The sequence below is a fragment of the Trichosurus vulpecula genome, chromosome 9 (genome assembly GCF_011100635.1).
Source record: "Trichosurus vulpecula isolate mTriVul1 chromosome 9, mTriVul1.pri, whole genome shotgun sequence".
Lineage (NCBI taxonomy): Eukaryota > Metazoa > Chordata > Mammalia > Diprotodontia > Phalangeridae > Trichosurus > Trichosurus vulpecula.
Genome location: NC_050581.1, coordinates 118,065,711 through 118,090,695, shown reverse-complemented (window position 1 = coordinate 118,090,695; position 24,985 = coordinate 118,065,711). Strand labels below are relative to the sequence as shown.

General features: G+C 45.3%; 2 protein-coding genes across 3 annotated transcripts; one reads left to right on the top strand and one right to left on the bottom strand.

Moving 5' to 3' along the window:
- The first annotated feature begins 1,864 nt into the window (after window positions 1-1,864).
- Window positions 1,865-14,439, top strand: C9H3orf84 (chromosome 9 C3orf84 homolog). Its single transcript, XM_036739712.1, has 4 exons — window positions 1,865-1,894; window positions 4,995-5,108; window positions 13,245-13,301; window positions 13,912-14,439. Exons 1-4 carry the CDS (start codon window positions 1,865-1,867, stop codon window positions 14,437-14,439), a joined length of 729 nt encoding a protein of 242 aa, XP_036595607.1.
- A 1,956-nt stretch (window positions 14,440-16,395) lies between these two features.
- Window positions 16,396-23,989, bottom strand: KLHDC8B (kelch domain containing 8B). Of its 2 annotated transcripts, XM_036737495.1 has the most exons (6): window positions 23,461-23,989; window positions 22,161-22,838; window positions 19,261-19,425; window positions 18,741-18,965; window positions 18,431-18,532; window positions 16,396-17,607 (listed from the first exon to the last, which is right to left on the bottom strand). In XM_036737495.1, exons 2-6 carry the CDS (start codon window positions 22,534-22,536, stop codon window positions 17,411-17,413), a joined length of 1,065 nt encoding a protein of 354 aa, XP_036593390.1. In that variant the 5' UTR covers window positions 22,537-22,838; window positions 23,461-23,989; the 3' UTR covers window positions 16,396-17,410. The 2 variants fall into 2 exon arrangements, with proteins under 2 accessions (XP_036593390.1, XP_036593391.1); XM_036737496.1 differs by lacking the exon at window positions 23,461-23,989 and having other exon boundaries at window positions 22,161-22,942.
- Between the last annotated feature and the right edge of the window lie 996 nt (window positions 23,990-24,985).

Genomic DNA, 24,985 nt, shown 5'->3' with positions numbered 1-24,985 from the left:
TCATTAGGTTTATACCTGAACAGAGTTTGGACCTGGGAATATTTAATTGTGTGCTCACTGGAAGATACTAAGAAAGTGGGCTTCTATTTATTACTGAAGAAGAAAAACAATATTTTGAGAGCCCAGGTACATTTTTTCCTTTCCCTCCTTGGTAAATCTTTACTATTCTGATGCTAACAGATCATTTGGGAGTAAGCAGGGGTGAGGAAGGGAAGAAGCATAGAATGCTAATGCCTAGTATAATTAAATTTCTAACATCATCCTAAGTATGTCACCCTTGACTCATCACTCTTGCCCCTCCCCCATATCCAATCTGTTGCCCAGTCCTGTCAATTCTGCCTCCACATATATGTCCCCTTCTTTTCTCTGATGCTGCCCGCTCTCTTGGTGCAGGCCTTTGTCACCTCATTGGTGACAAAGTCACTCGGTCTATTGCAACACTTGCAGGTTGGTCTCCCTGCCTCGAGTCTTTCACCATTTTGATCCATCAAAATATTATCACAAAAATGATCTTTGTAAAGCATCAGCCTGACCATGTCATCCCCCATTCAGTAAACTTCAGTGGTTCTTCATTATCTCCAGAATGAAATATAAACTCATCTGGCTTTTAAAGTCCTTCATAACCCGGCCAGCCCTTCCTACCTTTCCAGTCTTCTTACACATCACTTCCCTCTGTGTATTCTATTATAATTCAATGATATGACCTCCCTGCTGTTCCTCACACAAAACCACTCCATTACCAGACTCCACGAATTTTCACTGGCTGCCCCACCCCCCATGCCTGGATTTCTCTACCTCCTTTTCTCTGCCTTCTGGATTTCCTGGCTTCCTGGACTGTCCTAGCTTCAGTCTCAGCTAATATCCTACCTTCTTCAAGAAGCTTTTTTTCTGGTTGCCTTTAGTGCTAGTACCTTATTCCTGTAATTATCTCCAATTTGTCCTATATTTAGCTTGTTAGTACTTAGTTGTTCACATGTTGTCTCTCCCATTGGATTGTAGGCTCCTTGAGGGCAAGGGACTATTGCTGCCTTTCTTTAGGTGGCTCAGTGGATAGTGTCAGGCCTGGAGTCAAGAAGATCTGAGTTCAAATCTGGCCTCAGACACTTACTAGCTGTATGACCCTGGCCAAGCCACTTAACCCTGTTTGCCTCAGTTTCCTCCTCTGTAAAATGACCTAGAGAAGGAAATGGTAAACCACTCCAGTATCTTTGCCAAGAAAACCCCAAATGGAGTTGTGAAGAGTTGGATACACTGAAAGGCCTGAACAACAACAACATAGCCCCAGCACATAGTAGGTGCTCATAAATGCTTGTTAACTTGACTCATCAAGGAACTTCGATGACCCCTGACTTTTTAGAAAAGAGACTGGCTAGTAACGGAAACTCACTGTTATGTTGTAGTTTTAATCTTTTAAGAGCTACCCATCCCTTTCAACATTTCTTCTGGCTCCCTTGGAACTGTTTCTAAAATTAGCATCCCTGCCTGTGTAAGAGCTTGGCTTAAAAGATGCAAATTTTTCCTACGTCCTTTAATATTTAAGTGAATGGAACTCAGACATTACTCTAAGGTAGATATTACTCTTAATTTCATTTCCTCTATACTACATGAATTTGTATATAAGATGTCCTTCCCGGGACAGCTTTTTTCAAGAAAGTTATCTTGCCTAAAAGAGAAACGAAAACACAAAGGAAAACAGGGCAAAGAAAGCCATCTTTCATTCCAACAATCAGTATTGTGCAGTCACAACTCATTCCGTATCTAAGCAACAAGGAGCTGACCACAGAGCATTTGTCTTTCCAGGCTTAATAGTCTCAAGCAGAGGAAATAGCAGCTACTCCAGCTGTTCACCTTACTTCCTTGGGAGATGATGCAAAGTGCTTTAGTTGGATCTTGGGTAAGAGCCTATCTACAACCAATTAGCGACATAATTGCCCTAGTCCTTAATTCTGTGACTGTTCTGCTAATTGACTACCTGGAACTGGAAAGAGCCAAGAGAATTAAATATAAATAGAACCTAACGATTATAGGTCCTGGGCACAAAGCTTTAACTAGACATTCTAACATCCCAAGCAAATCCCCAAAAAGTACTCTGGGGTAAGCAGAATTATAGGAGGTCTCAAATCAGCTTTTCAAAATAAATTTAGGTAAGAGAAGTTTTGTCAGAGACAACTTGGACCTCAGGACAGAGTCTTGAGATCCTAGGATGTGCTGTGGCTATTAGGGAAGTGGGGAGGAAGAACCAACTGATTCCTTCATATTTTAACTAATTATTCTTCCTAACTAGTGGCTAAGCTCAGTTTCCAATTTCTGAAACACAAGTGTTGTCAGCATCCTCTAAATGTTAGCATCCTGAGTCAAGGACCCTGTCATTCTAATAATTACAGGTCTGAATATAGGATTTAGAGCTTGGAGGGGACTTTAAAGGTCATCTAGTGTAATCTACTTTTATCTAAAAACAAGGAAACTGGAACCCAGAGAAGGGAAATAGTTTGCCTTTGGATGGGGTGTGAGCTTGTAACTAGATTAAAAATGAATATCTGATAGTTGGCCAATTTTCCCCTGTCCTCTAACAACTCAAGTTTCTTCTAAATGGACCTACCTCTCTTATTTACTGAGGCAGGGGACTCTAGGTGTTGAGTATCACATGTCCTACCAGATATGCTTGAGGGGTTGGGTGGTTGTGTTAGACTGCTCTTTCTTTTTTCGTTCTTCCTTGGAAAAGATGGTTCGCTATGTAGAGGGGAGCAGAGAGACATATTCAGAAATGAAGGCAATGAAAAATAAAATATAGCTATAATTTTTTTTCAAGTCACTTCCACCTGTCTCCTGTCCAATTCAGCCTTTCTATATGCTGCCAAGGAGGCTTCCTTCCTCTATTCTGGTCTAGTTTGCCTGACTTCAATTCTCCCACATAGATACCAGCCCAGTTCACTCCTATTGGCTCCCTAACCTATTGGATAAGGGAGTATTATATCAGCTTGTATCCTTTTGGCACACCTCAAGTTCCCAGAGATAAATCAGTCATATGTTTCAATGGGGCCACCATGAGGACAGCAATCAAGAAAGGAAGGGCCTTGTTTAATAAATCCTAATGGATAGGATGCATTAAGCCATGAGCTACTGGGTCTTCTGTTGATAGGGACAGATATAACAAAATATAAACCCGAAGCAATGTAAATCTTTAAAGAAAAGCTTATAAGGTTCTGTCCCCAAAATCATCTGTGGATGCCTGCTGACAATCCTGGAAAACTGTTCTTTGCTTATTGCCTTTTGCTTTCCTTCCTGGGGCCTTGGGTCCAGGATTAGCTTTCTTCTTCCAGGCAAAGGGCTATATTAGAAACAATTTAGGGTCATAAGTGTTGTGTGGCTGGGTTAAACCCAATGGTCCATTCAGCTCAGGATTTCAACATAATATGGGTGGATATGTTTGGTCTCTTTGACATTAATCTTATTAAAAGCTAAGGTAATACCTATGGTCCTGTCATAAATTTACTAAAATCTTTTTTGTTTGCATTTCTGTTGTTCGCCTATACTAACCTAGTAAGTTTGCTAGTATGTTATATGATTTATCTGTCCTAAATGTAAAGGAGGCAGCATGGTACAGAGAAACACTCCCAGCTCTGCAGGAGGGCCAAGGTCCATAGCTGTGGGTGGGACCTTGAGCCTGGTCTCACTTTTCTTCTCTGAAAGAGGAAGGAGTTGGACCAGATGGTCTCGAAGGTCCATTTCAGCTCTAGGTCTATGATCCTAATGCTGTAGCAGCTGACATTTACAGAGCACTTTATGATTTACAAAGTACCTTACCTGTCTTCGTTCATTTGAGCCTCCTAAAGATCCCAGCTTTGATAGTTGCCAGCTGTGTGATATTGGGCAAGTCATTTAACCTCTGTAGCCCTTGGTTTTTCATCTGTAAAACAAGGGAATTATATTAGATCATCTCTAAGGTCCCTTTCAATTCTGCATCTATGATTCTATCAAAAACACAATGAGGCCTATACTACAGGCAATAGTCCTGCCATTTTGCAGATAAGAAAAAAAAGTCCTAGAGAAATTAACTTTACTCAAGGTCACACAATTAGAAAGTGGCAAAGCTGGAATTAGAACTCAGGTCTTCTGACGGCAAAGTCGTGGCTCCTTCTACTTTACCACAGCTGTCTCCCTAACATCATTCATGATTCCATCCCCTACAACCATCCTTGTCCCCCCCCCCACACACACACATGCACATACACACACACACACACACACACACACACACTCTCAGCCTTTCAACATTTACTGTGTGAATAAGGCGGTGCTTCTCTTATTCAGACTACTCGTGAATCTATCAATTTTGATCATATTCCCTCTTGGTCTGTGCCTTTTAAACTAGATTTGGGAGGTATTGACTTTTTGGGGTGGGGAGGGGAGGAAGGATGACTAAGGAGATATGAGAAACAATCCATGTAGGAGCCTGTGAGCATGCTGTATAGTCAGGCTCCAATCTGTTGGACTCCCTCAGGACAAATATGGATGCTTGAACAACAGTTCTAACCCCAGGGAAGGCTGAACCATCTTCTACAGCCCCACTTCTGGTTCTCTATAATCTTCCTAATCGGGGATGGGTACATTATCCCATTCCCCACTGTCTTTTGGTTACAGAAGTGGTTCCCCTTCCTCCCCTTGGTCACCTTTGTTTTGTGAAGCTGCACATGTTTTAAGTTCTAATTACCCTAAAATAGTATCTCTGAATGTTTTCCCCTAAGAGCTGAGGTCAGAAACATTTCCCAAGAGGTTTGAACTCCAGAGACCCGAGTTCCTTTCAGAGATTTGCTTCCTCTCACATGAGCTGCTGTGAGCTCCATTAGTTCATAGGCACTGCCTACCCAGGAGCCTCTGTGGGTTGAGATTCCCCTAATGACAAGGCCCTGGAAAGCAGCCTTAAACAGATACCCTTAGGCCTAGGTACCCAGGGAATGAGTCAAATTCATTACCTTTCCTATTACTTATTACAGTACAACACTGGTTTCTATGGCCACTACAGAGGCCAATTCAAGAGTGAACTTGCTCAGGATTACCGCCTGGCAGCCAAGCCCCAGCCTCCAGCAGTGTTCCTTCAAAGAATTAAGGTAAGAATGGAGGGGAGGGCACCACAGGCTGTAGGTCCCAGAAAGGCAGAAGTGAGGAACCAAAGCTGGATCCGTCCCTTTTGCCTTACTTTTCTTTTGCCTATCAATACTCTTTCTATTCTTGATGCTGTACTCTCACAGCAGGACCAGAAATTCAGAGAGGATTTGCCCACAGGTAGACTTCTTGGCTCTTCCCCTAGAATGAACCACCCCAGATCTTGAGGCAGTGTTTATGTTCTAAGGCAGAGATTAAAAACAAACAAACAAAAACAAACTCTGAAAACGTCCCTGAGAATGGGAAGGAATTGTTCGGTAGTTAGAAGAATATTGAAAAAAGAAGGAAAAAAGAGGGTCATTGAAGCATTAAAACACACACACACACACAAAAGAGAACAGCAGGAGAGTTGGAGGGAGGGACAAACAGGAGAGTATGGAAACAAACATTACATGCTTTTTTTTTTAAAGCCAGCTGTCATAAAGATTGCATATACAGCACTCTCTTATTTGTATATGGAATGTTGGTTTTAATTTGTGTGTCAAGTACAGAATGACAACTTTTTTTGTTTTGTTTTAAAAAGAAGAATGTTGGATTTGAAGTTAGGAGACCTGGGTTCCAACCTTGACTCTGCTGCTTCCTACCTATGTGACTTTGAGCAAGTGATTTCCCCTCTCTGGGCCTTAGCTCTATCATCTATAACATGAGAAGGTTGTTGACCACATTATCTTAAAGGTCTCTTCCATTTCTAGGTCCTGTGAGCAGTTGTCTTGTTCTGGGAGAGAAGTTGAGCTTCATACAAGAATGTAAGCCCAGATTACTGGGAGTTCAGGGAATGGGAAAGGGGTACAGGATCTGGTGTAATGAACCCTTGGGCTTGAATCCCAGCTTCACTGACTCCTGGGAAGTCACTTCTCCTATCTGGGCCTCAGTTTTCTCGTAAAATGAAGAAGATAGATTAAGGTCCTTACCAGCTCTAAGTCTAGTGGTCCAAAGGTTGTCAATCCTTAGAAGATTAGGAAGTTAGCCTTGAATTCTGCTTTCCAAAAGGAAGTCAGGTCATGGCACTGTTCAAATCAAATGGACTCCTGTGGATCCATTTACATGAATTGTTTTCTCTTCTTTCTATATGGTGTGAAAGGCTTGGTTTCTCCATCTAAATCAGTCAATACTACATAACCAACAGCCACTGATGATGGTACTAATTTCCTCAAGTAGAGATGTCCAGGGCAGAGAGCTGAAGTGTCCTTGGAAGATGGGCTGGCCATGAGGAAGGAAAAAGTGAATCTCACTAGGGCCATGTCCTCAATTAGGCCCCCAGTTCGCACAGCCTGACTGAGCCCCTCCCCCTCTCCAGAAGGAGTCAGGTGGCATGGATGGACCAATTCTTCAGCCACTAGTCCACTATATTCAGTCACTGAACTGAACAGCTCATTCCTGGTAGGCAAATGTACCAGGTACTGTGTATTAACCAAAAAGCAGTCTGGTTTCATTTAGGTTGCCTGAGCAGTGATAGGAGGAGAAAGCTAACACTTCTTTGGCTGTCCAAGAGCTCTAGCTTTCTTGTATCAGATCTCATTCTTCACAAATCAGACCAGCTGAGGACCCATTTTATTTTACTTCTCTGGCCTCTCCTCTGATTCTACCAGATAAACCACAAATCATTGTCAGACTTTGCCTCAGACTTACCTAGATAACTAAGGTCCCACTGGGCAGATCTCTCCCAGTCCTCCATTTTTCTGTGATACATAATGTATTGAGAAAGAAACAGTACTAATAACTGACATTTATATATCACTTTAACGTTTGCGAAGTGCTTTACATACAGAGGTGCCCCTGTATTAAAGCTTAAAATTGCACAAAGACTTTTGGGACAACCACATATTCACTACTCACAACAACCCTTCAAGGTAAAGGCTACAGATGTTATTATTCTCATATTACAGATGAGAAAGCTGAGGCTCAGATAGGTGAAGTCATATGTTCTGGGTCCCAGAGGTAGGTGGGTTTTTTTTTCAAAGTGAGATTTGAGTATAAGTTTTAATTCTAAGCTAATTACATACCATTCTCCCTTGCCTCATTCACATTCTTCCCAGTCTAGAACAGATGTCATAATCTCAGAAGACAGTCCTAGGAGATGTTTCCATTTTCCCAATTTTCTCAATAGGCCTTGCAAGATTGGCCATCTCAGGTACCACTGCCCCATCACTCAGTTATCCTCCATACTCAGCGAAGCTTTCAGTTAAGAGCTAATTTGTGACCATTTCCCAAAGAATTGATGGTGGAGCTGAAGCAGGCTGGGAAGAACAACAGAGTCATTTCCCTGAATAGTTTTCCCTAGACGTACCAGCCCAGAGCAGAAGCTTATACGGGCTGAGGGAGGTCATAAAGGAGCCCATGTCCAAAAGTGTAGGATGTAGCTACGACTCCAGACTTAAAACACCCCTCAGGACTAGGGAAAAGAATCTATACTGCCACTGAAACATAAATTTGAAACCATTGAAAAAGCAAAAGGGCTAACATGGTGAGTCCTTAAGTAATCTATGTAATAATAATAGCTAATACGTATATGGTGAGTTAAAGCTGGCAAAGCAGCTTACATATGTCATGTCATTGGATCCTCAAAACAATCCTGTAGGTATTTTTATTCACATTTTACAGACAAGGAAGCTGAGGCCTGGAGAGGGCAGGGTTGTGCCCACGGTTATATAACTAGTCAGTGTGAGAGGTCTTTCTTTGCTTCCCATTCAATGTTTTTTCCATTGTACCATAATGCCCCTGAAGAGTGCTTGGGTATTCAGTTTTTAATGACAAATTTAATATTCTGATTAGATGAAGATTAGCAAAAAGCAAACCCTTTTTGCTTTAATTCTTGCTGCTGAAAACCTTTTTAAAATGTCTCAATTCACTTGCCTGATTTAGTAAGTAAAATCTGGTGAACACCATCACAGCATTTTTTTTTGATGATTCAAATGATGCACTCGCCCAAGGATCATCATTGATAGTGTATAATCCTATAATTGTAATTGCAGGAACTGTTGGGCGTTGTGATGACTCTGCCTTTACCACTGGCCGTTACTTTTTCTTTTTTTTTTAAATTAAGATTTTTTTATTTTTAGTTTACAACACTCAGTTCTGCATGTTTTTGAGTTCCAGATTTTCTTCCCCTCCCTCCCCTGCCCCTCCCCACCAAGACAGCATGGAGTCCGACATATCTTCTACATATACCTTCCCGTTAAACTTATTTACACAATAGTCAAGTTGTAAAGAAGAATTATGACCAATGGAATAAATCATGAGAAAAAAAGAAACAAAACCAAAAAAAAGAGAGAGAGAGAAAAAGAGAACAAATAGTTTGCCTCAATCTGCATTTCAGACTCCATAGTTCCTTGTCTGAATGTAGAGAGTTCTTTCCATCATGAGTCCTTTGGAGTTGTCTTTGAACCTTGTGTTGCTGATAAGAGTCAAGTCTATCAAAGTTAGTCATCACAGAATCAATATGTCTGTGACTGTGTACAATTTTCTCCTGGTTCTGCTCCTCTCACTCAGCATCATATCATGTAGGTCTTTCTAGGTTATTATGAAGTCCGCATCTTCCCCATTTCTTATAGCACAATAGTATTCCATTACATTCATATACCACAACTTGTTTAGCCATTCCCCAGTTGATGGGCATCCCCTTGATTTCCAATTCTTTGCTACCACAAAAAGAGCTGCTATAAATATTTTTGTACATACAGGTCCCCTTCCCATTTGTGTGATCTCTTTGGGATACAGCCCTAGAAGCGGTATTGCTGGGTCAAAGGGTATGAACATTTTTATAGCCCAATGGGCATAGTTCCAAATTGCTCTACAGAATGGCTGGATCAGTTCACAACTCCACCAACAATGTATAAATGTTCCAATTTTCCCACATCCTCTCCAGCATTTATCATTTTCCTGTTTTGTCATGTTAGCCAATCTGACAGGAGAGATGTGGTACCTAAGCATTGTTTTGATTTGCATTTCTCTATCAATAGTGATTTAGAACATTTTTTCATATGCCTATAGATATCTTTAATTTCTTCCTCTGAAAACTGCCTGTTCATATCCTTTGACCATTTCTCAATTGGAGAATGACTTGTTTTTCCTATAAATTTGGCTCAGTTGCCTGCATATTTTAGATATGGGGCCTTTATCAGAGACACTGGTTGTAAAGATTTTCTCCCAATTTTATGCTTCCCTCCTTTGTTGCATTGGCTTTTTTTATACAAAAACTTTTCAATTTAACATAATCAAAATTATCCATTTTGCATTTTGTAATGCTCTCTATCTCTTGTTGTATCATGAATTCTTTCCTTTACCATAAATCTGATAGGTAAACTATTCCTTGCTCTCCAAATTGCTTATAGTATCAGCCTTTATTCCTAAATCATGAACGTATTTTGACTTTATTTTGGTATATGGTGTAAGATATTGGTCTATGCCCAGTTTCTGCCAAATCATTTTCCAATTTTCCCAGCAGCTTTTGTGAAATAGTGAATTCTTAGCCCAGAAGCTGGATTCTTTGGGTTTATCAAAGAGTAGATTGCTATAGTCCTTGACTACTGCATCTTGTGTACCTAAGCTATTCCACTGATCCACCACTCTGTTTCTTAGTACCAAGTAGTTTTGATGACTGCTGCTTTATAGTACAGTGGACCTCTTGTTCTTCCAGATGAATTTTGTTATTATTTTATCCAGCTCTGTAAAATAATTTTTGGTAGTTTGATTGGTATGGCACTGAATAAGTAAATTAATTGAGGTAAAATTGTCATTTTTATTATATTAGCTCAGCCTAACCTTGAGCAACTGAGGTAATTAATTGAGGTAAAATTGTCATTTTTATTATATTAGCTCAGTCTAACCTTGAGCAACTGATGTTTTTCCATTTATTTAGATCTGACTCTATTTGTGTGAAAAATGTTTCATAGTTATGTTCTTATAGGCCCTGGGTTTGTCTTGGCAGGTAGACTCCCAAATATTTCATAGTGTCTACAGTAACTTTGAATGGAATTTCTCTTTCTATCTCTTGCTGTTGGGCTTTGTTAGTAATGTATAGGAATGCCGAGGATTTATGTAGGTTTATTTTATATCCTGCAACTTTGCTAAAGTTATTTATTATTTCAAGTAGTTTTTTTACTTGATTTTTACTTGATTTTCTTGATTTACTTGATTCTCTAGGATTCTCTAAGTAAATTGTCTGCAAAAAGTGATAATTTAGTTTCTTCTTTGCCTTTTATAATTCCTTCAATTTCTTTTTCTTCTCTTATTGCTACATCTAACATTTCTAGTACCAAATTGAATAATAGAGGTGATAATGGACATCCTTCTTTCACCCCTGATCTTAATGGGAATGCATTTAACCTATCCCCATTACATGTAATGCTTTCTGATCGTTTTAGGTAGATGCTATTTATAATTTTTAGGAAAGCTCTTTATTCCTATGCTTTCTAGTGTTTTTAATAGGAATGGGTGTTGTATTTTGTCAAAGGCTTTTTCTGCATCTATTGAGATGAGCATATGGTTTCTACTAGTTTTGTTGTTGACATGATCAACTATGCTGACAGTTTTCCTAATATTGAACCAGCCTTGCACTCCTGGAATAAATCCTACTTGGTCATAGTGTATTATTCTTGTGATAAGTTGCTGCAATCTTTTTGCTAATATTTTTTATTTAAAATTTTTGCATCAATATTCATTAGAGCATTTGGTCTATAGTTTTTTTTTCTCTGTTTTGACTCTTCCTGGTTTGGGCATTAGTACCATATTTGTGTCATAAAAAGAATTTGGTAGGACTCCTTCACCTATTTTTCCAAATACTCTGTAAAGTATAGGAATTAATTATTCTTTAAATGTTTGATAGAATTCACGTGTCAAATCATCTGGCCCTGGAGAGTTTTTCCTAGGGAGTTCATTGATGGCTTGCTCAATTTCTTTTTCTGAGATGGGGTTATTTAGGTATTTTATTTCCTCTTCTATAAACCTGGGCAATTTATATTTTTGTAAATATTCATCCATTTCCCTAAGGTTGTCAAATTTATGGGCATACAATTGGGCAAAATAATTCCTAATTATTGTTTTAATTTCCTCTTCATTGGAGGCGAATTCACCCTTTTCATTTTTGATACTGGTAATTTTGTTTTCTTTTTTCTTTTTTTTTAATCAAATTGACCAACAGTTTATCAATTTTATTGGTTTTTTCATAAAACCAGCTCTTAGTTTTATTTATTAATTTAATAGTTTTCTTGATTTCAATTTTATTATATTTTTTTAAGTAAGACTATGCTATGCATGAAGCTTTATGATTTCATGAGTCGGTACTCCTTCCACCCATTGTTGTAGATCACAACACTTCAACAACTTCTTCACTTGGGAGGCTACTTTCTGGTGATAAGCCTCTCCAAACTTAGGTGGACTCATACTCAGATGACAAATACACAGTTCATTCTTAGGCCTATATTTGAAGTGTTTAGCATGGCATGGGATCTATCACAGTTTGTGCTCAGCTGACAGAACCTTCAAAAATTTAGAGTCACCTTCCTGCTACAATGAGGCCTTGGAGGAGGGCATTAATCATACTTGATATATGTTTGCAATAAAGGAAGGTAGGAACAGAAGACTGTCTCTACATGGGCTGTGCAGAGTGGCTCAACAAGCATTTATGAAGTACTTACTGTTAGACACTGTGGAAGACAAAAATGAAAGCATCTGCCCTCAAGAGCTTACATTCTATTGGCAACACATACATAAATAAATATACACAAAATATATACAAGATAAATTTGAGAGGGAAGGAATAAGCAACCTGAGAGAAAAGAGAAGGTCTCTCGTAGATGGTGGCACATGCACTCAACTGTGAAGGAAACTTGGGGGTGCATGCCAGAAATGGAGACAGCCAGCATAAAGGCATGGAGGCAAGAGTGTCCAGTGAGAGAAGCCACAAGAAGGCAAATTTGGATAGACGATAAAGTACACAGAGGAGTGTGATATCTGTCTATCTACCTATCTATCTATCTATCTACCTGCCTACCTATCCATCCATCCATCCATCCGTTCGCCCGTCCATCTGTCTGTATGTATGTATATGATAAGACTGGAAAGGTAAATAGAAGCCATGTTGTGAAGGGCTTTCAAAGCCACACAAAGGAAGTTTGTACTTGATCCGAGAGGGTACTAAGGAGCCTCTGTAGTTCACTGATCCAGGGAGTGAAACAGACTATTCTATCACTTTGGCAGCTATGTGTAGGATGGATTAGGGAGGCGAAAGACTGAAGGCAAGGAGACTAACTAGGACTGGGCTCTTATATTAGTCCAGGTGTGGTGATGAGAGATTAAAGTAGGATGGAGCTCAATGAGTGGAAAGGAGACATATGAAAGAGATGTTGTGGACATAGAATTTACAAAATTCGGCAACTGGTTGGATAGATAAAGTGAGAGAAAGTGGGTGACACCAAAGCTGCAAATCTAAATGAGTGAATGGGCTGTTCAGAAGAAAAGATAATGAGTTGTGCTTTACATATGTTAAATTTGAGACATCTATGGGACATTCAGTTCAAAATATCCAATAGGTATGAGTGTTGTCAAAGAAGCAGTATGATGTAGTGAACAAAGCCCTGGTTTGGGAACTAGTAGACTTGTGTTCTAGTTGCCCTCTGCCACACCATTCTTCCTTTCTCTGAGCTTTCCTGGCAGCTGACAGGGTCCAAGGCTACAGAGTCACTGGTCACATTAGTGAAGGAAAGTGACTTCTGAATATTATAAAGAAGGGCCACCTCTACATCTCATTAGAAACGCCTCTAAGTATATGAGTTCCTTCTGAAAGTATCCCTGAATATGCTGGTCTTTATTCCTGGTGTATGGATTCTCATTAGCCTCAATATCAGAGGGCTGCATTTCCCAAATTTATCCCAATGTGAGGAATCTTTGTGATTTTAGAGTCCATGGCAGCCCTTTCTCCCCTTAGTTTTCTTATTTGCCTTTTTCTCTAAAAGCCAACCGCAGAGAAAACAATTCCATTTTTCTGAAAACTTTGAGTTACATGTTCTCGTATTATTTTCGCCCCATAAAGTAGAGGAGAGAATTATTCCCCCATCTCGTCTCATTTTTTATTTTCTTTCAAGGAACCACCAGGACAACACTTATTCTCCAAACATGACAATCGTGGTCTCTTTGATCCAGTGAGTATTGGAGGACGGTTGGAAGAGTAGCTCCTTGAACCCTTCCGCAGTTCTATCCAGCTCCTGATATCACTCTGTCTATAGCAGGGTCATGGTGGGACTTCTACTCTCTGTTCTTTTGTTCTAAATCAGCCTTTCAGTCAATTAGGAGACTGTCTTGATAGTGGGATTTTAGAAGCACCGGAGAGGCTCTGGTGTCCTGCCAAAATATTTCTCTGCCTGACACCATAGTTCTCTGCCTGACACCTTAATAGGCTGACTTATTAAAAATGCAAGTACTTTTGGAAGTTACACTTTAAATGTTATCAATCATTTATGCCTTTGAATAAATTAAGAGCAAAGTCTGAAAGGTGGAGGGGAAAACAGGAAGGCATTAAGGGATGAGAAAAGGAGAAGCCATAGATGGGAATATAGCAGATACATGGTTTTGCCAGAGATGGGATGTGCTTGCGTGTCTCTTGGGGCCCAGGCCAAGCTTTGCCGCAGTTGAGTAGGCTAGGCTGAGCTGACAAGATCAGCAGGAACAATAGGGGCAGGGAAAGGCAAGGCCCCAGGGGAGTAGGCCTGGACCTGGGATCAATGAGTTGTGACTCTCTCTTCTGTTATATAGGGAATAGGGAAACGGAAAGCTTGGGAGAAGCTCAAGAAGAAATGCAATGTTTTCAGCTGGACTTCTGATGATGAAGCCCAGCGCCCCCTTGTTTCCAGTTACCAGAAGGACTACCATGAGAAGATGTCAGGTGGTGGCATGGATGTACCAATTCTTCAGCCACTAGTCCACTACATCCAGTCTGGAGCCCCACAATCCCTAGACTTCAACCGAATACCTAGCACCACCTACCACCACACCTTCTGCCATCAATTTATAAGCCACATGCCAGAGGTGAAGTTTAAAAGGGAAGTTTCTGAGACCAAGGAAAAACTGGGAATTTCCAAGATTTCTGAGTCCAAGGAAAAACTGGGGATTTCCCAGACTTCTGAGTCCAAGGAAAAACTGGGGATTTCCCCTTGCTCTACCTCGAGTAGTCTCTCCAAAGCTCTGCCAGAGCTCCCTTATACAGTGAATCGTAAGAAAGCAGAGCCCTTCTTGCCCTTCACTGTCTCTGACTGTTTACGTTGGCTCGACCCATTAAAGTAAGTAGGTTAGTCCTCATCCTTTGCCAAAGCACCTAGCACGCCAGACTGTTTTTCCTCCTTTTCCAGCAGGATCTTTCAAAGGAACTAGCGATTTTTAGCCTGGAGAAGAAAAGACACATATCTTCACATATTTTGAAGCCTGCCACATGGAAACAGGATTAGACAGACTTTTGTTCTATCTGGCCCCAGAGGACAAAACTAGAACCAATGGGTGGCAGATTTCATCTTGATGTCAGGAAACCCTTGGAACAATTAGAACTATCCCAAAGTAGATTGGGCTGCCTCAGAAGGTGTAGTGGGCTTCCCGTCACTAGGGATCAAGTACAGGCCGAAGGGATGTTGCAGAAGGGAGTCCTGTTCAGCTATGGGTTGGCACAACTGTTCTCTGAGCACCCTTCCAAATCTAATATTCTCCAATTCTTTGAGAAGCATGTTGAATAGCTAGGTGGCTCAGTGGATAGCCTGCTGGGCCTGGAGTCAGGAAGACTTATTTTGGAGCAACTAGGGGGTGCTGTGAGTAGAGCACCAGCCCTGGAGTCAGGAGGACCAGAGTTCAAATCTGGCCTCAGACATTTGACACACTTACTAGCTGTGTGACCCTGGGCAAGTCACTTAACCCCAATTGCCCTGCCTTCCCCCTCCAAAAAAAAGAGCCCAGCACAAGCTTTTCCCATACCCAAGTTCCCATGCCTATCCTAGCACTGAGTGGTGCTGTCAGCAGAGTTCAGTTTTTGTGAGACACTCCTATTAGGAATGTCAAATCCACACTTGACCTATGGAAATAGGAGTTGGGTCCCAAGGGAAAGATTAAGCTCCTGCTGGGGCAGGACCATTCTCATGATGGTGCTGCTGGTGGAAGGGAATGACTTAGGCAGGAAGGAGTATGACTAGAAACCCACCCCCAAAGTAGGAGTTTGGAATGAATAAAGGAGTATGCAGTGTTACAGACAGCAATATTCAGTAGGGAGGGAGGGGGTACTGCCAGAACCAAGTTAACACAAGACACCTAGCAGTACCAGCTGTGGTATTTGGTGGTTCTCAATGCTCTGCCCCTGTCTCTCACATGAAACAGCTGTAGGAAAAGCAGAACTTTCAAACCACACTCAGGAATAACTTAAATATCAAGGGAAAGACAGAAAGCTACTTCTTGGGGAGGACCAGGTCCCTTTTGTGGCTTAGCCCTTCAGCCTCTGCCCATTAGAAGATGGAAAATGAAAGCTTGACCTAGGGATCAAACACTAGGCTGCTGACATATGTAGTTCATGAGTAGTCAGGCCAATGTAGGAAGACTATTGTGTTTCCTAGGCAAGGGACTATGCTCTGTCTGGCACCCATAGTCTCCTTCCAAAACTCCCTCTCTCTAAAAGGGGGACCAAGGGTCCAAAGATGAGAGACCTCAAGATTGTACAAAATCTGAAGGGCTGCCATACCACTCTAAACTTGCATTGCAAAAAGCTCTTCTGTTTTCTCATGGATTCTAGTGCCTATGTGGTAGAAAGGGAAGTTATTTTCCCCATCTGACAAATAAGGAAACTGAGCATCTAAAAGGTTGGTAGTGCCCAGGTCTCCTGCTCATATTCCACATAGCCTTTATAAATAAGGTGACATTATAATGAAAGAAAACATAAGAGCCATGTGCCAGAGAATACCTTCCTTGGGACAGAATAGAGATGGCTGCAGCAGTTTGATAAGCCATCATACCAGCCTCTTGTCAAGCCCACTGTGTTACTAAGCAAGCAGCCTGGTCACTAATCCTCTAGCCTGCTTGAGGAGTCCCTAACTGAGCACAAACTGAGCATATTAGGGACATGCACCACGCTATCCATACAAGCCTCAAGACCTGCATCCTAAAGAAGCAGGAAATAGGCTTCTGGTTCTAGTTGTCCTCGCCTTGATTGGTCCTTGGGAGAGAATGGAGAAAGGCAGAGTTCAGAGAGTAATCAACACTACCACGCACTTCAGTAGATTTTCATATTTCACGCGATGACAGCTTTGAGCCTCACAACAGCCCTGTGAGGTAGGTAGGGCAGGTTATTATAGATCCCCATTTCACAGATGGGGAAGCTGAGGCACTAGCTGAAGTGACTTGCTCAAAGTCACCCAACAACTACTGGTAGAATAGGGAACTATAACCAACGTCTCTTAACCAGTGCCAATCCCATCAAGTCACACTTCTCTCCACCTTCCCCCAACACTAAGCAAAGAGAGGTCCTTGGGCAGGATAAAACTAAACTCTCTCCCACCCAAGAGTACCCCTCCCCAAACCACAGGCCTTTTGTTCCCTCAGCACAAACACAACTGAGTGTTATGTGTTTACAGTGTGGTGTTTACAGTGAAGGCCAGCTTTATTCAGGAGGCGCAGGTGTGCCAGGCTACCTCCTTGTAGGCACTAAACTAGGGAGGAGTTCTTACTGGGTCCCATGGGCTATTCCTGACTCTTGTTCAGCTTAGGCCCACAGGGATGGTACAGCTACTAAGGGCCACAGCAACTGCCTGCTGTGACCCAACTGGGTCGGGACCTCATTGAGGAAGGGCAAAGGGAGTGGAGGGATATGGAGGAAACTATTGGCCTCTCACTCCCAGAAAAGTTGGAGCCCTGGAGTCCTGGCACTCAAGACATGTTAATGCCAAAGAGAGCTCAGTCCCTGGGTAGCCAGCTTGACTTCCTCTCACCTCCTCTCCTACCCACCCTATACTCTTAAGATGGTAGCGGGCCAATCTCACCACTGGGGCCAACCCTTTGGCCATTGTTATACGTCCCAGGTTCAGCTCTTGCTGAGAGGCTGCTCTGTGTCCCTGCGCTACTCCCTACCTCTGAAAGCCAAAGTTTGTTCTAAACATGGACAGGAAAATAGCATCACTGAGCCAAGGGTAGCAGTATACACTCCTCCCTGCCCCGACCACCCAATCTCTGCAGAAGCCGCCATTGTGGTCTTTGGTGGGCAGATCTGATCAGGGGGTTGTGCCAATCTTCAGACCCCATCCCGTAGGCACAAGGCCTCCACAGCCCCACTGGGGCCCTGGGCCACTCCACCAATGACAAAAAGCTGCTGCCCGGCCTGGAGACTGGAACAGGAACATCGAGCTGTTGGCATTGAGGGCAGTGCCTCCCATTTTCTCTTTGCCAGGCTGAAGCCTTCTACAGAGCCCAGGGGACACGGTTGGTTACCTTTGAGAAAAGAGATCCAGTGTGATGAGAAGAGTCTGAGCTCTTGGGCCAAGGGTAGCCCCAGGAGGATAGGCTACATGGTGGCATCTGACCTACACCAACCCTGACCCAGGTCAAAGTAAGAACATTGACTATAGGGGCCTTACAGGTCACCCAGCCCAAGCCTCTTGTTTCATAACTACTTTTATTTGATGCTTCGAGGTTTACAAAGTATTTTCCTCAACAACCCTGTTGCAATAAGCAGCAATTATTCTGATGACCCCATCTTACAGATGAGGAAAGTGAGCCTTTGGGAGGTTCTGTAATTTGTCCATGGTTACACTTAGAACCTAGGTCTCCGGGCTCCTAATTCTGTGTCTTTTCTACTATATCATGCTCTAATCCTGCACCCAGAGGAGCTTCATTAACGCTGCAAAGTATATTCAGTTTCTTCAGAAGACACCTCTCTTTTAAAACTCTCTACCATAGCAAAGATCCCTAAGAAAATGTATTTCATATTTGAGTTTTTAAAAGTCACCATGTATTAGGTTATTCTCAAACCATCTCTGTGAAGTTGGTAAGGCAATTAACCACCCCCATTTTACACGTAGGTAAACTGAAGCCCCATTAAATGTCTTTATACACCAAGGGATACCAAGAAAGTTGGGGAGACGGTGTCGAAGCTTCAGATGTAATCAATGTAACTCCTTGTAACACTGTGATCACTGTTACTCCCTGGGGTAAACTCACTTGTCTAGTGGTCACTATTCCCACAATCTTGCCCTCTTCCCACCTCAAGTCCTAGAGATAGAATAAACAGGGCCAGGGCTCTAAGGATACTCACCAAGGCCTCCCACTGCCACGACTCGGCCCCCAAGATAGCCAGTCACAAAATCTGCCCTTTTGTCCCTCATTCGAAGAGAACGAGGAAGCTTTGTCCAGGCACCTGCAGGAGACATAGCACAGTTTCTCTGTACTATCAAACCAGTGTGAACTCTCAAACCACTGCTATGGCTCCTAAATGAGAACTGAAATGGACCTGAAGTCCAAGTTTAGACTTACATCTAAACAGAAATGCCCATGCCCTCTGGCCAGGGGAAAGAATCAGGGTCTGGGCACTCAGACTCTCAGCTCTCAAGTGACCTGGCACTCACCCTGCTCAGAGTCAAACATTTCCACAGTGTTGACAAAGTGTGGACGGGAATAGAAGTTGTGGGGTCCAGGCTGCTGCAAGCCCCCCAGGCTAAAGAAGCTGCCCTCTGCCATGGCACAGCTAGCAAAGGCCCGCCGGCTGGGCACACTTGGGTATCGAGTCCAATTCTGCATCTCAACGTCAAAGACCTCAAAGGCAGTTACAGGCAACTTCCCCTGGCGGCCTCCTGGAAAACAGAGTGAAAAGATTCTAGGAGAAGTCAGACTAGGGCATCCGTCCCGTCTCAGCCTCTTAGCCCCCAACCCCTTGGTCCCTTTCCTCACACATAAATCATACAATTCCCAATTATTTGCATCATCCTCTGCTGCCCACAGGAAAAAATGAAAGCAATGCTTTTGAGGACAGTCACACGGTCCTTGTCCTCTGTCCCAGTCCTTCCTGGCCTCAACCCAAAACTGTCCTGTGGCCATAAGCTGGTCCCTAAGTCTAGTCACACAAACCTGAGACCTGGAACCACTTACCCAGAACAAAGATCTTATTGCCCTGAAGGAATGTAGAGGCCCCATAGCAGGGTGTGGGCATGGAGGGCAATGAGAGCCATCGGTCCCTGGAAGGTTCATACATCCTCACCAGTGCTTGTGGGGCTGTATCTGAGCCCATCCCACCTAGAGCATACACCACACCATCTGCAGGAGAGAGGGGCAGCTTCAGACTTTAAATTCCTGGAGGTAAGCTTGCCTAGACTAACCCTATTCTGAGATGGGGCAACCCTCAGCAACCACTTTGGTTAGCCCAAAACTCACCACAGAACAAAAGAAGAACTTTGGGACAGGGACACCACAACTGGTAGGGAGAGAGAAGAGATGGACCACCATCAGCAGGAGGTCATCAACAGTTCATTCCTGTCCAACTCCCTACCCCTTTCTGTCTAGCCTGAGATTAATCCCTGCCCCTACAGGAATGAGGAGGGAGATCCCTGCTGCTATCTGCTCTCTGGGCCACTAACGGGCACCCCCACCCCTTGGTTCTCTCAGTTGGGAAGAGCACAAAGCAGGGGAATCTAATTATAATAGCTGGCACAGTCTCCCTGGAGACTCCATAGCAACCAGTCTAGCATCAAAGCCTCTAGTCAGTCAGATCCACAGCCCAGAAGCCTCCCCAACTCCAGGGCATACATAAGTGTGGGTAGAGGTATTTGGGTAAGTAGGGGGCTCAGTCAGGGGAAGGAAGATTGTAAGGGAACTAAATAGAGATGAGGTGGGGCTGGGTTCAGTTTAGGAAGGAAGGTTCTGAACTGGGGGAGGTCATTGGGGAAAGAGATAGTTTAGTAGGGGAGGTGGTTGTGGGAGAGACAGACTAGGGCAGGGGCTAAATTGGTGGCTAAACCTGGGGATGGAGTGCTCAATGAATGATGTGGAGAAGAAGCTGCTGAATAGAGAGACCCAATGTGGGGGCTCAGGTTGGGGGCAGGTGGGTCTGGGGTCTCAGTAGAGGGCTGAAGTCAGGGAAGAGGGGAACAAAGTAGAGTTAACTCTATATGGAGGCTTCTCTGGATTATAGGATCCAAATTAAATACAGAGGGAGAATAAAACAGCTGTGAATTGTATCTTAATATACTGATCAGACTGAGGAGTAGGGGGAGAATTCCTGGGTACCTCTATTATCCTTAGCCCTGGCCCCAGCTGAGCAGGAACATTTTCCTGGACTCCAGCTTAGGAATATTTGGAAAGAGGATTCTGGTTTCCAGGAATATTCCCCCCCCTTCCCCCCTAGCGTGAGTGTGTGTGTGTGTGTGTGTGTGTGTGAAGGGAGGGCATTGTAGGGGCCAGAACAGGAAGAGGAGGCAAAGGTCTGTAGGGAGGATCTGCAGGTGCTTCCGTGACAATCACCAGGGCCCTAGAGCTCTGGTGTCTGGCTGGAACTTTTATCTAGCCACATCTCCCTGGCCCCCTTCTTCCCACTTCCCTTCTGTCTTGCTTCCCTTAGTGGAAGGGCAGAGGTGGGAAAGGACATCAGCTAGGCAGGAGGTCTTCCAATTTCATTACTCTAGGTTTTAGACAGGAATCTTCCACTTAGCCTGTCTTCACATTTGTTCCCCTCCCTCTCAGCCTATTTATAACTGTGGGAGCCACCGCTGTCTGCATTCCCAGCCCTTATGTCTCCTAAGATGAGTAATAAAGGTTTGATTTTGGGGGGGGGGGGGGAGAATGGAGACTTAAGCCAATCTACTCCAGTAGGAAGGCCCCCCTCCTTCCCTTGAATGGAAGGACTGCCCTCCCTGAAGCTGGTCCGGCCTCCCGGTCACCCAGAAATGGCTGGAGCCTCACTCCCCCCGCCTTACACTCAGAATACTAGCTCCTGCCAGGGGGGCTGTGTAGACCAAGGCCATGGGCTAAGTGTGTGGGTGGTGGATGGTGGCTGTGGGGAAGTCTGAGGGTGATATCTGGTAGGGGTCCAGTTACAGTCCAGGTCCCTGGAGCAGGGAAGCTCTTTCATGAAGGCTCTAGTTCTTAGCAGTTTAGGAGTTTCAGACTTTTTTTTTATCATTCCCTTTCACATTCTCTTCAAGTTTGTTACACTGAACTATAGTTCTCCACACACAGAATGCTTTCTTCTTATCCGTTAAGACTCTTCAGGACTCAAGTGCTGCCTGCCTTGTTCAAGAAGCCTTTCCTCACGTAATCCTACCTTTCATAACATTTATTTGTACACATCATTCTCCACCAAACTACAAGCTTCTTGAGGGAAGGGACGGTGTCATTTTCCCTATTAACAGCCCTAACACAGAGCAAGAGTCTTGACCATCATAGAGGCTTAATCAATAGCCACTTTTTTTAATACCCAGACCAAAATGCCTGTCTTGGAGTGAAGGTGGGGGGAAGTGACCTGGGGGAAAAGCAGAGAAACAGAAACCACAAGAGAGCCAGAGAGCCCATGCAGTATGTTAGGAAAGAGGCAAAAATGGGGTATGAGTTAGGGGTTGGAAAAGTGGATCCCCTTGGTATCCACTAGGAACCTCAGATCCTAACTGTTCCCTCTTTCCCCTACAGGGCCCCTCGGAGTTACTTTCCTAGGATCATTGATTAAGAGTTAGAGGGGACCTTAGCCATCATATAGTCTGATCCCTTCATTTTATAGAAATGAAAACAGATCTAGAGAAAAGAAATCACTTGTCCAAGGTCAAACAGATATTAACTGAAAGAGGAGGAATTGAAACTCAGGTTTTTTTGATTCCAAATCCAGGATTCTGTTATAACCCACTGCCTCGGGATTATCCTGTGCTTGATCACACTCCCCCATGATCTTGAAATCCAAGGGTCACATTCCATCTCCTTTGGAGGTCCAGCAAGCCTTTCGCTCTTTCTCCAGGGTCATGCAACTATCCCCAGATCACCCCTCCCACACCCAAGCTCCTGCTCACCCCTCTCCAAGGCTGAGATGCCCATGGCTGGCTGTGTCAGGGCAGCTCGAAGCTCCCATCGGCCTTCGTCCGTGTGGTAAGCCTCCACAGAAGCCAGGGGGCTCTGCCCAGCATCCATGCCTCCAATCACGAACACCTGCTTGCCTAGAGCTAGTGCAGCTGCACCAGCTCTGGGTGTGGGCAGTGGCGGCAGTGAAAGCCACTTGTGGGAAGCTACATCCAGCAACTCTGCTGTGCCCAAAGGCAGTCCTGCCCGGCTGCATCCACCCAGCACAAAAAGGTGCCCATCCTGGTAAGCAGGTGTGCAGTACACCCGACATGTGGGCATGGCCGGGAACACATGCCAAACAAAGGTTCGGGCACCACTGGTGGCCATAGCTGGCTGCTCACTTGGGGGGCACTAGAAGTGGCTGCTGGCCCAGGGCCATGACCCAGTCAGTCCCTGATGACCCTTCCCCCCAGTTTCCTAGTCTTTGGGGCCAGTGGGTGCTCCCTTAAGGAAAAGACAAGACTAAGGAGCTCAGCAGGGGTCGCAGAAAAGCATTTCCAGTTACCGAGGCTGAGCCTAAGGATGAGACAGTCTGTCGGTGGCTTTCTGATCTCCAGGGGGCAGAGAACAAGCTTCTCAGCCCAGTGCTGACTCTGGGGAGGACTAAAGGGGAGAGGATGCACCTTTACCTAGAAAGGAATCAGAATATAAAAATCAGAAAGGGTCTTAGAGGACTGCTAGTCCAGCCAACCCATTTTACAGATAAAGAAATAGGGGTCCACAACAGAGAAGTGATTTGTCCTAAGTCACACAATAAACTGATGACAGCGCTGCGACTAGAACCTAGGTGACCTAACTCCCGGTCCAGGGTTCTGTCCACACCACCACCTGAATCATGCAGTAAAAGAGGTAGGTGACAGAGAAGCAGGAGGGTTGGCAAAGGGCCTCCAGATGAAATCGGCCGGAGAATCCGGGCGCTTGACTTGGGGGAAGGGGGGAATGCACTTGGGACCCCTACCCTCCCAGCATCCCCAGGGCCCCATCAGGGCCTTCCAGGTAGGGGGCAGGAAGGAATGCGGGGGGGTCTGGCTGTGCGCCCCGCCCAACCCTCCTCCCCCTCCCATGGAAGGCTCCTCGGCTCCGGCCGGACACTCTCCCGGCTCTGCCCAAACTTCCTGTCCCGCCGCGGACGCCTGCGCCTTCCAGACCCCGCAGTCCCGGGCCGGGCGGCCGAGGGCCAGGAGCGTGGCTCCAGCGCCTCGCCGCCAACTTCCCCCAAGTGCCCCTCGCCCTCCCTGGGCCGGCACTTACCCGAGGGTCCCGGCTCAGCCGCCCGAAGAGGGGGCCGGGCCCGGCGGGCGGTCACCACGCCGAACCCGACTCCGGCCCCGACTGCTGCCCAGGCTCCGGCTCCGAGCTCGGTGCTGGCCGCTGGCTCCTCTCGGCACCAGCCCGCAGCCCCGAACCGTTCGGGAGGGGAGGGGAGCGGGGGGAGGGGCCGGGGGACGGACCCGCCCCCTCCCCAGAAGGGCCCCCCCCGCCCCGCTTTCGCCAGCTTGGGGGAAACCATCCAGCGCCTTAACCCTTCGTCTCCCACGCAGGAAGGCGGGGCTGGCCAGTGAGGGGGCGTGGCTCTGGCCGACCGCGGGAGAAATGGGCCGACCGAACCCAGGGCAGCCGCCAAAGGGGCAGCGGCACGGGGAGCGAGGCCAGGGGCTGCCCTTCCTTCCCCGCCCCTTCCTCGGTCAGTCCGAGCGAACGTGGGACCCCAGGCAGAGGGGTGGAGGGAGGAGGAGGGGGCGGGCACCCCAAGCTGGCCCGGTCCGGGCACGATCAGAGTGGCGGTGGTGGCGCTGCGTCCCCTAGCGGAGGCATCGTGGAGCAGCAGCTGGCCAGCCGGCACTGCCCACGTTGGGGAGGGGGGCGGGGCGCAGCGATGAAAGGGAGGGGCTAGGAAGTAACTCACTGCGGAGGTGTGTGCGAAAGGTTTACCAGGTCCTACCCTCCTGCGGTGTGTCCTTATCTTCTGGTAGCAAACTGAGGCTCGCAGAAATGCCGTCCCACCCCTAGAAAGTGGCCTTTCCAGGCATCTTCCCCACCCGCTTCTGTCCCGCCGCGCTGACTTTCCTCTCTGCGCCTTTGGATAGGCTGCCCCCCCGCGCCTGGAATGCACTCCCTCCTCACCCGAGCCTTTCAAAATTCCTTCTCCCTTCAGAGCCCTACTCTAATACCATCGCCTGAAGAGGCCTTCCCTGATCCCTCAGGGGCAAGCGTACCCCCAGCCACTGTTTATTTTTTGTCCGGACCCATGATTTCACTGGTGTAGGGAGTTGCCCAGAAAGAAAACTCCGTCCACCAACGCAGACCAGAACCCAATCTGCAATTTAGTGTTGCCTGCGGCATGGATCTGGCGAAAGCGTCCAACTTGGAATCACCCAGCTAGTATAGGCTTGAGCCCAGGTCTTTTGGCCAGTTCTCTTAACTACTCCCCTCTCCCCCAGGCTCTCTCTACCCTCCCCCAATTATCTTGTACTTGTTAGTTATGCACAACTCCTCCCTCTTCCCTCACCCCAGCCTTCAATAGAATGTAAACTTGAGAGCCGGTGCTATATAAAACTGTTTGTATCCCCTGCCCTGTGGTGCAATGCCTGGCACATGAAATAGGCGCTGAATACTTGCTTTTTAATCGCCAGGTCTCTCCTGACTTCAAGTCCAAGGCTCTTGCACTCCAGGAATTGACCTCCCCCCCACCAAACCCCAACAGGCCTTATGGGATATGACCCTAACATTAGTGTGATTTCCTTTCCGTCCAAAAAACGTGTCCTCCACCAGTCTC

What these genes read in the sequence shown, in the direction of transcription:
- C9H3orf84 (XM_036739712.1), top strand. Translation starts at nt 1,865, where the DNA reads ATGATGCAAAGTGCTTTAGTTGGATCTTGG. An exon ending in GTGCTTTAGTTGGATCTTGG is followed by an intron (nt 1,895 to 4,994) that starts GTAAGAGCCTAT and finishes TACTTATTACAG; the next exon opens with TACAACACTGGTTTCTATGG. An exon ending in ATCGTGGTCTCTTTGATCCA is followed by an intron (nt 13,302 to 13,911) that starts GTGAGTATTGGA and finishes TCTGTTATATAG; the next exon opens with GGAATAGGGAAACGGAAAGC.
- KLHDC8B (XM_036737495.1), bottom strand. Translation starts at nt 22,536, where the DNA reads ATGGCCACCAGTGGTGCCCGAACCTTTGTTTGGCATGTGTTCCCGGCC. An exon ending in AATGTTTGACTCTGAGCAGG is followed by an intron (nt 18,533 to 18,740) that starts GTGAGTGCCAGG and finishes TGTCTCCTGCAG; the next exon opens with GTGCCTGGACAAAGCTTCCT. An exon ending in CGTGGCAGTGGGAGGCCTTG is followed by an intron (nt 17,608 to 18,430) that starts GTGAGTATCCTT and finishes CTTTTCTCAAAG; the next exon opens with GTAACCAACCGTGTCCCCTG.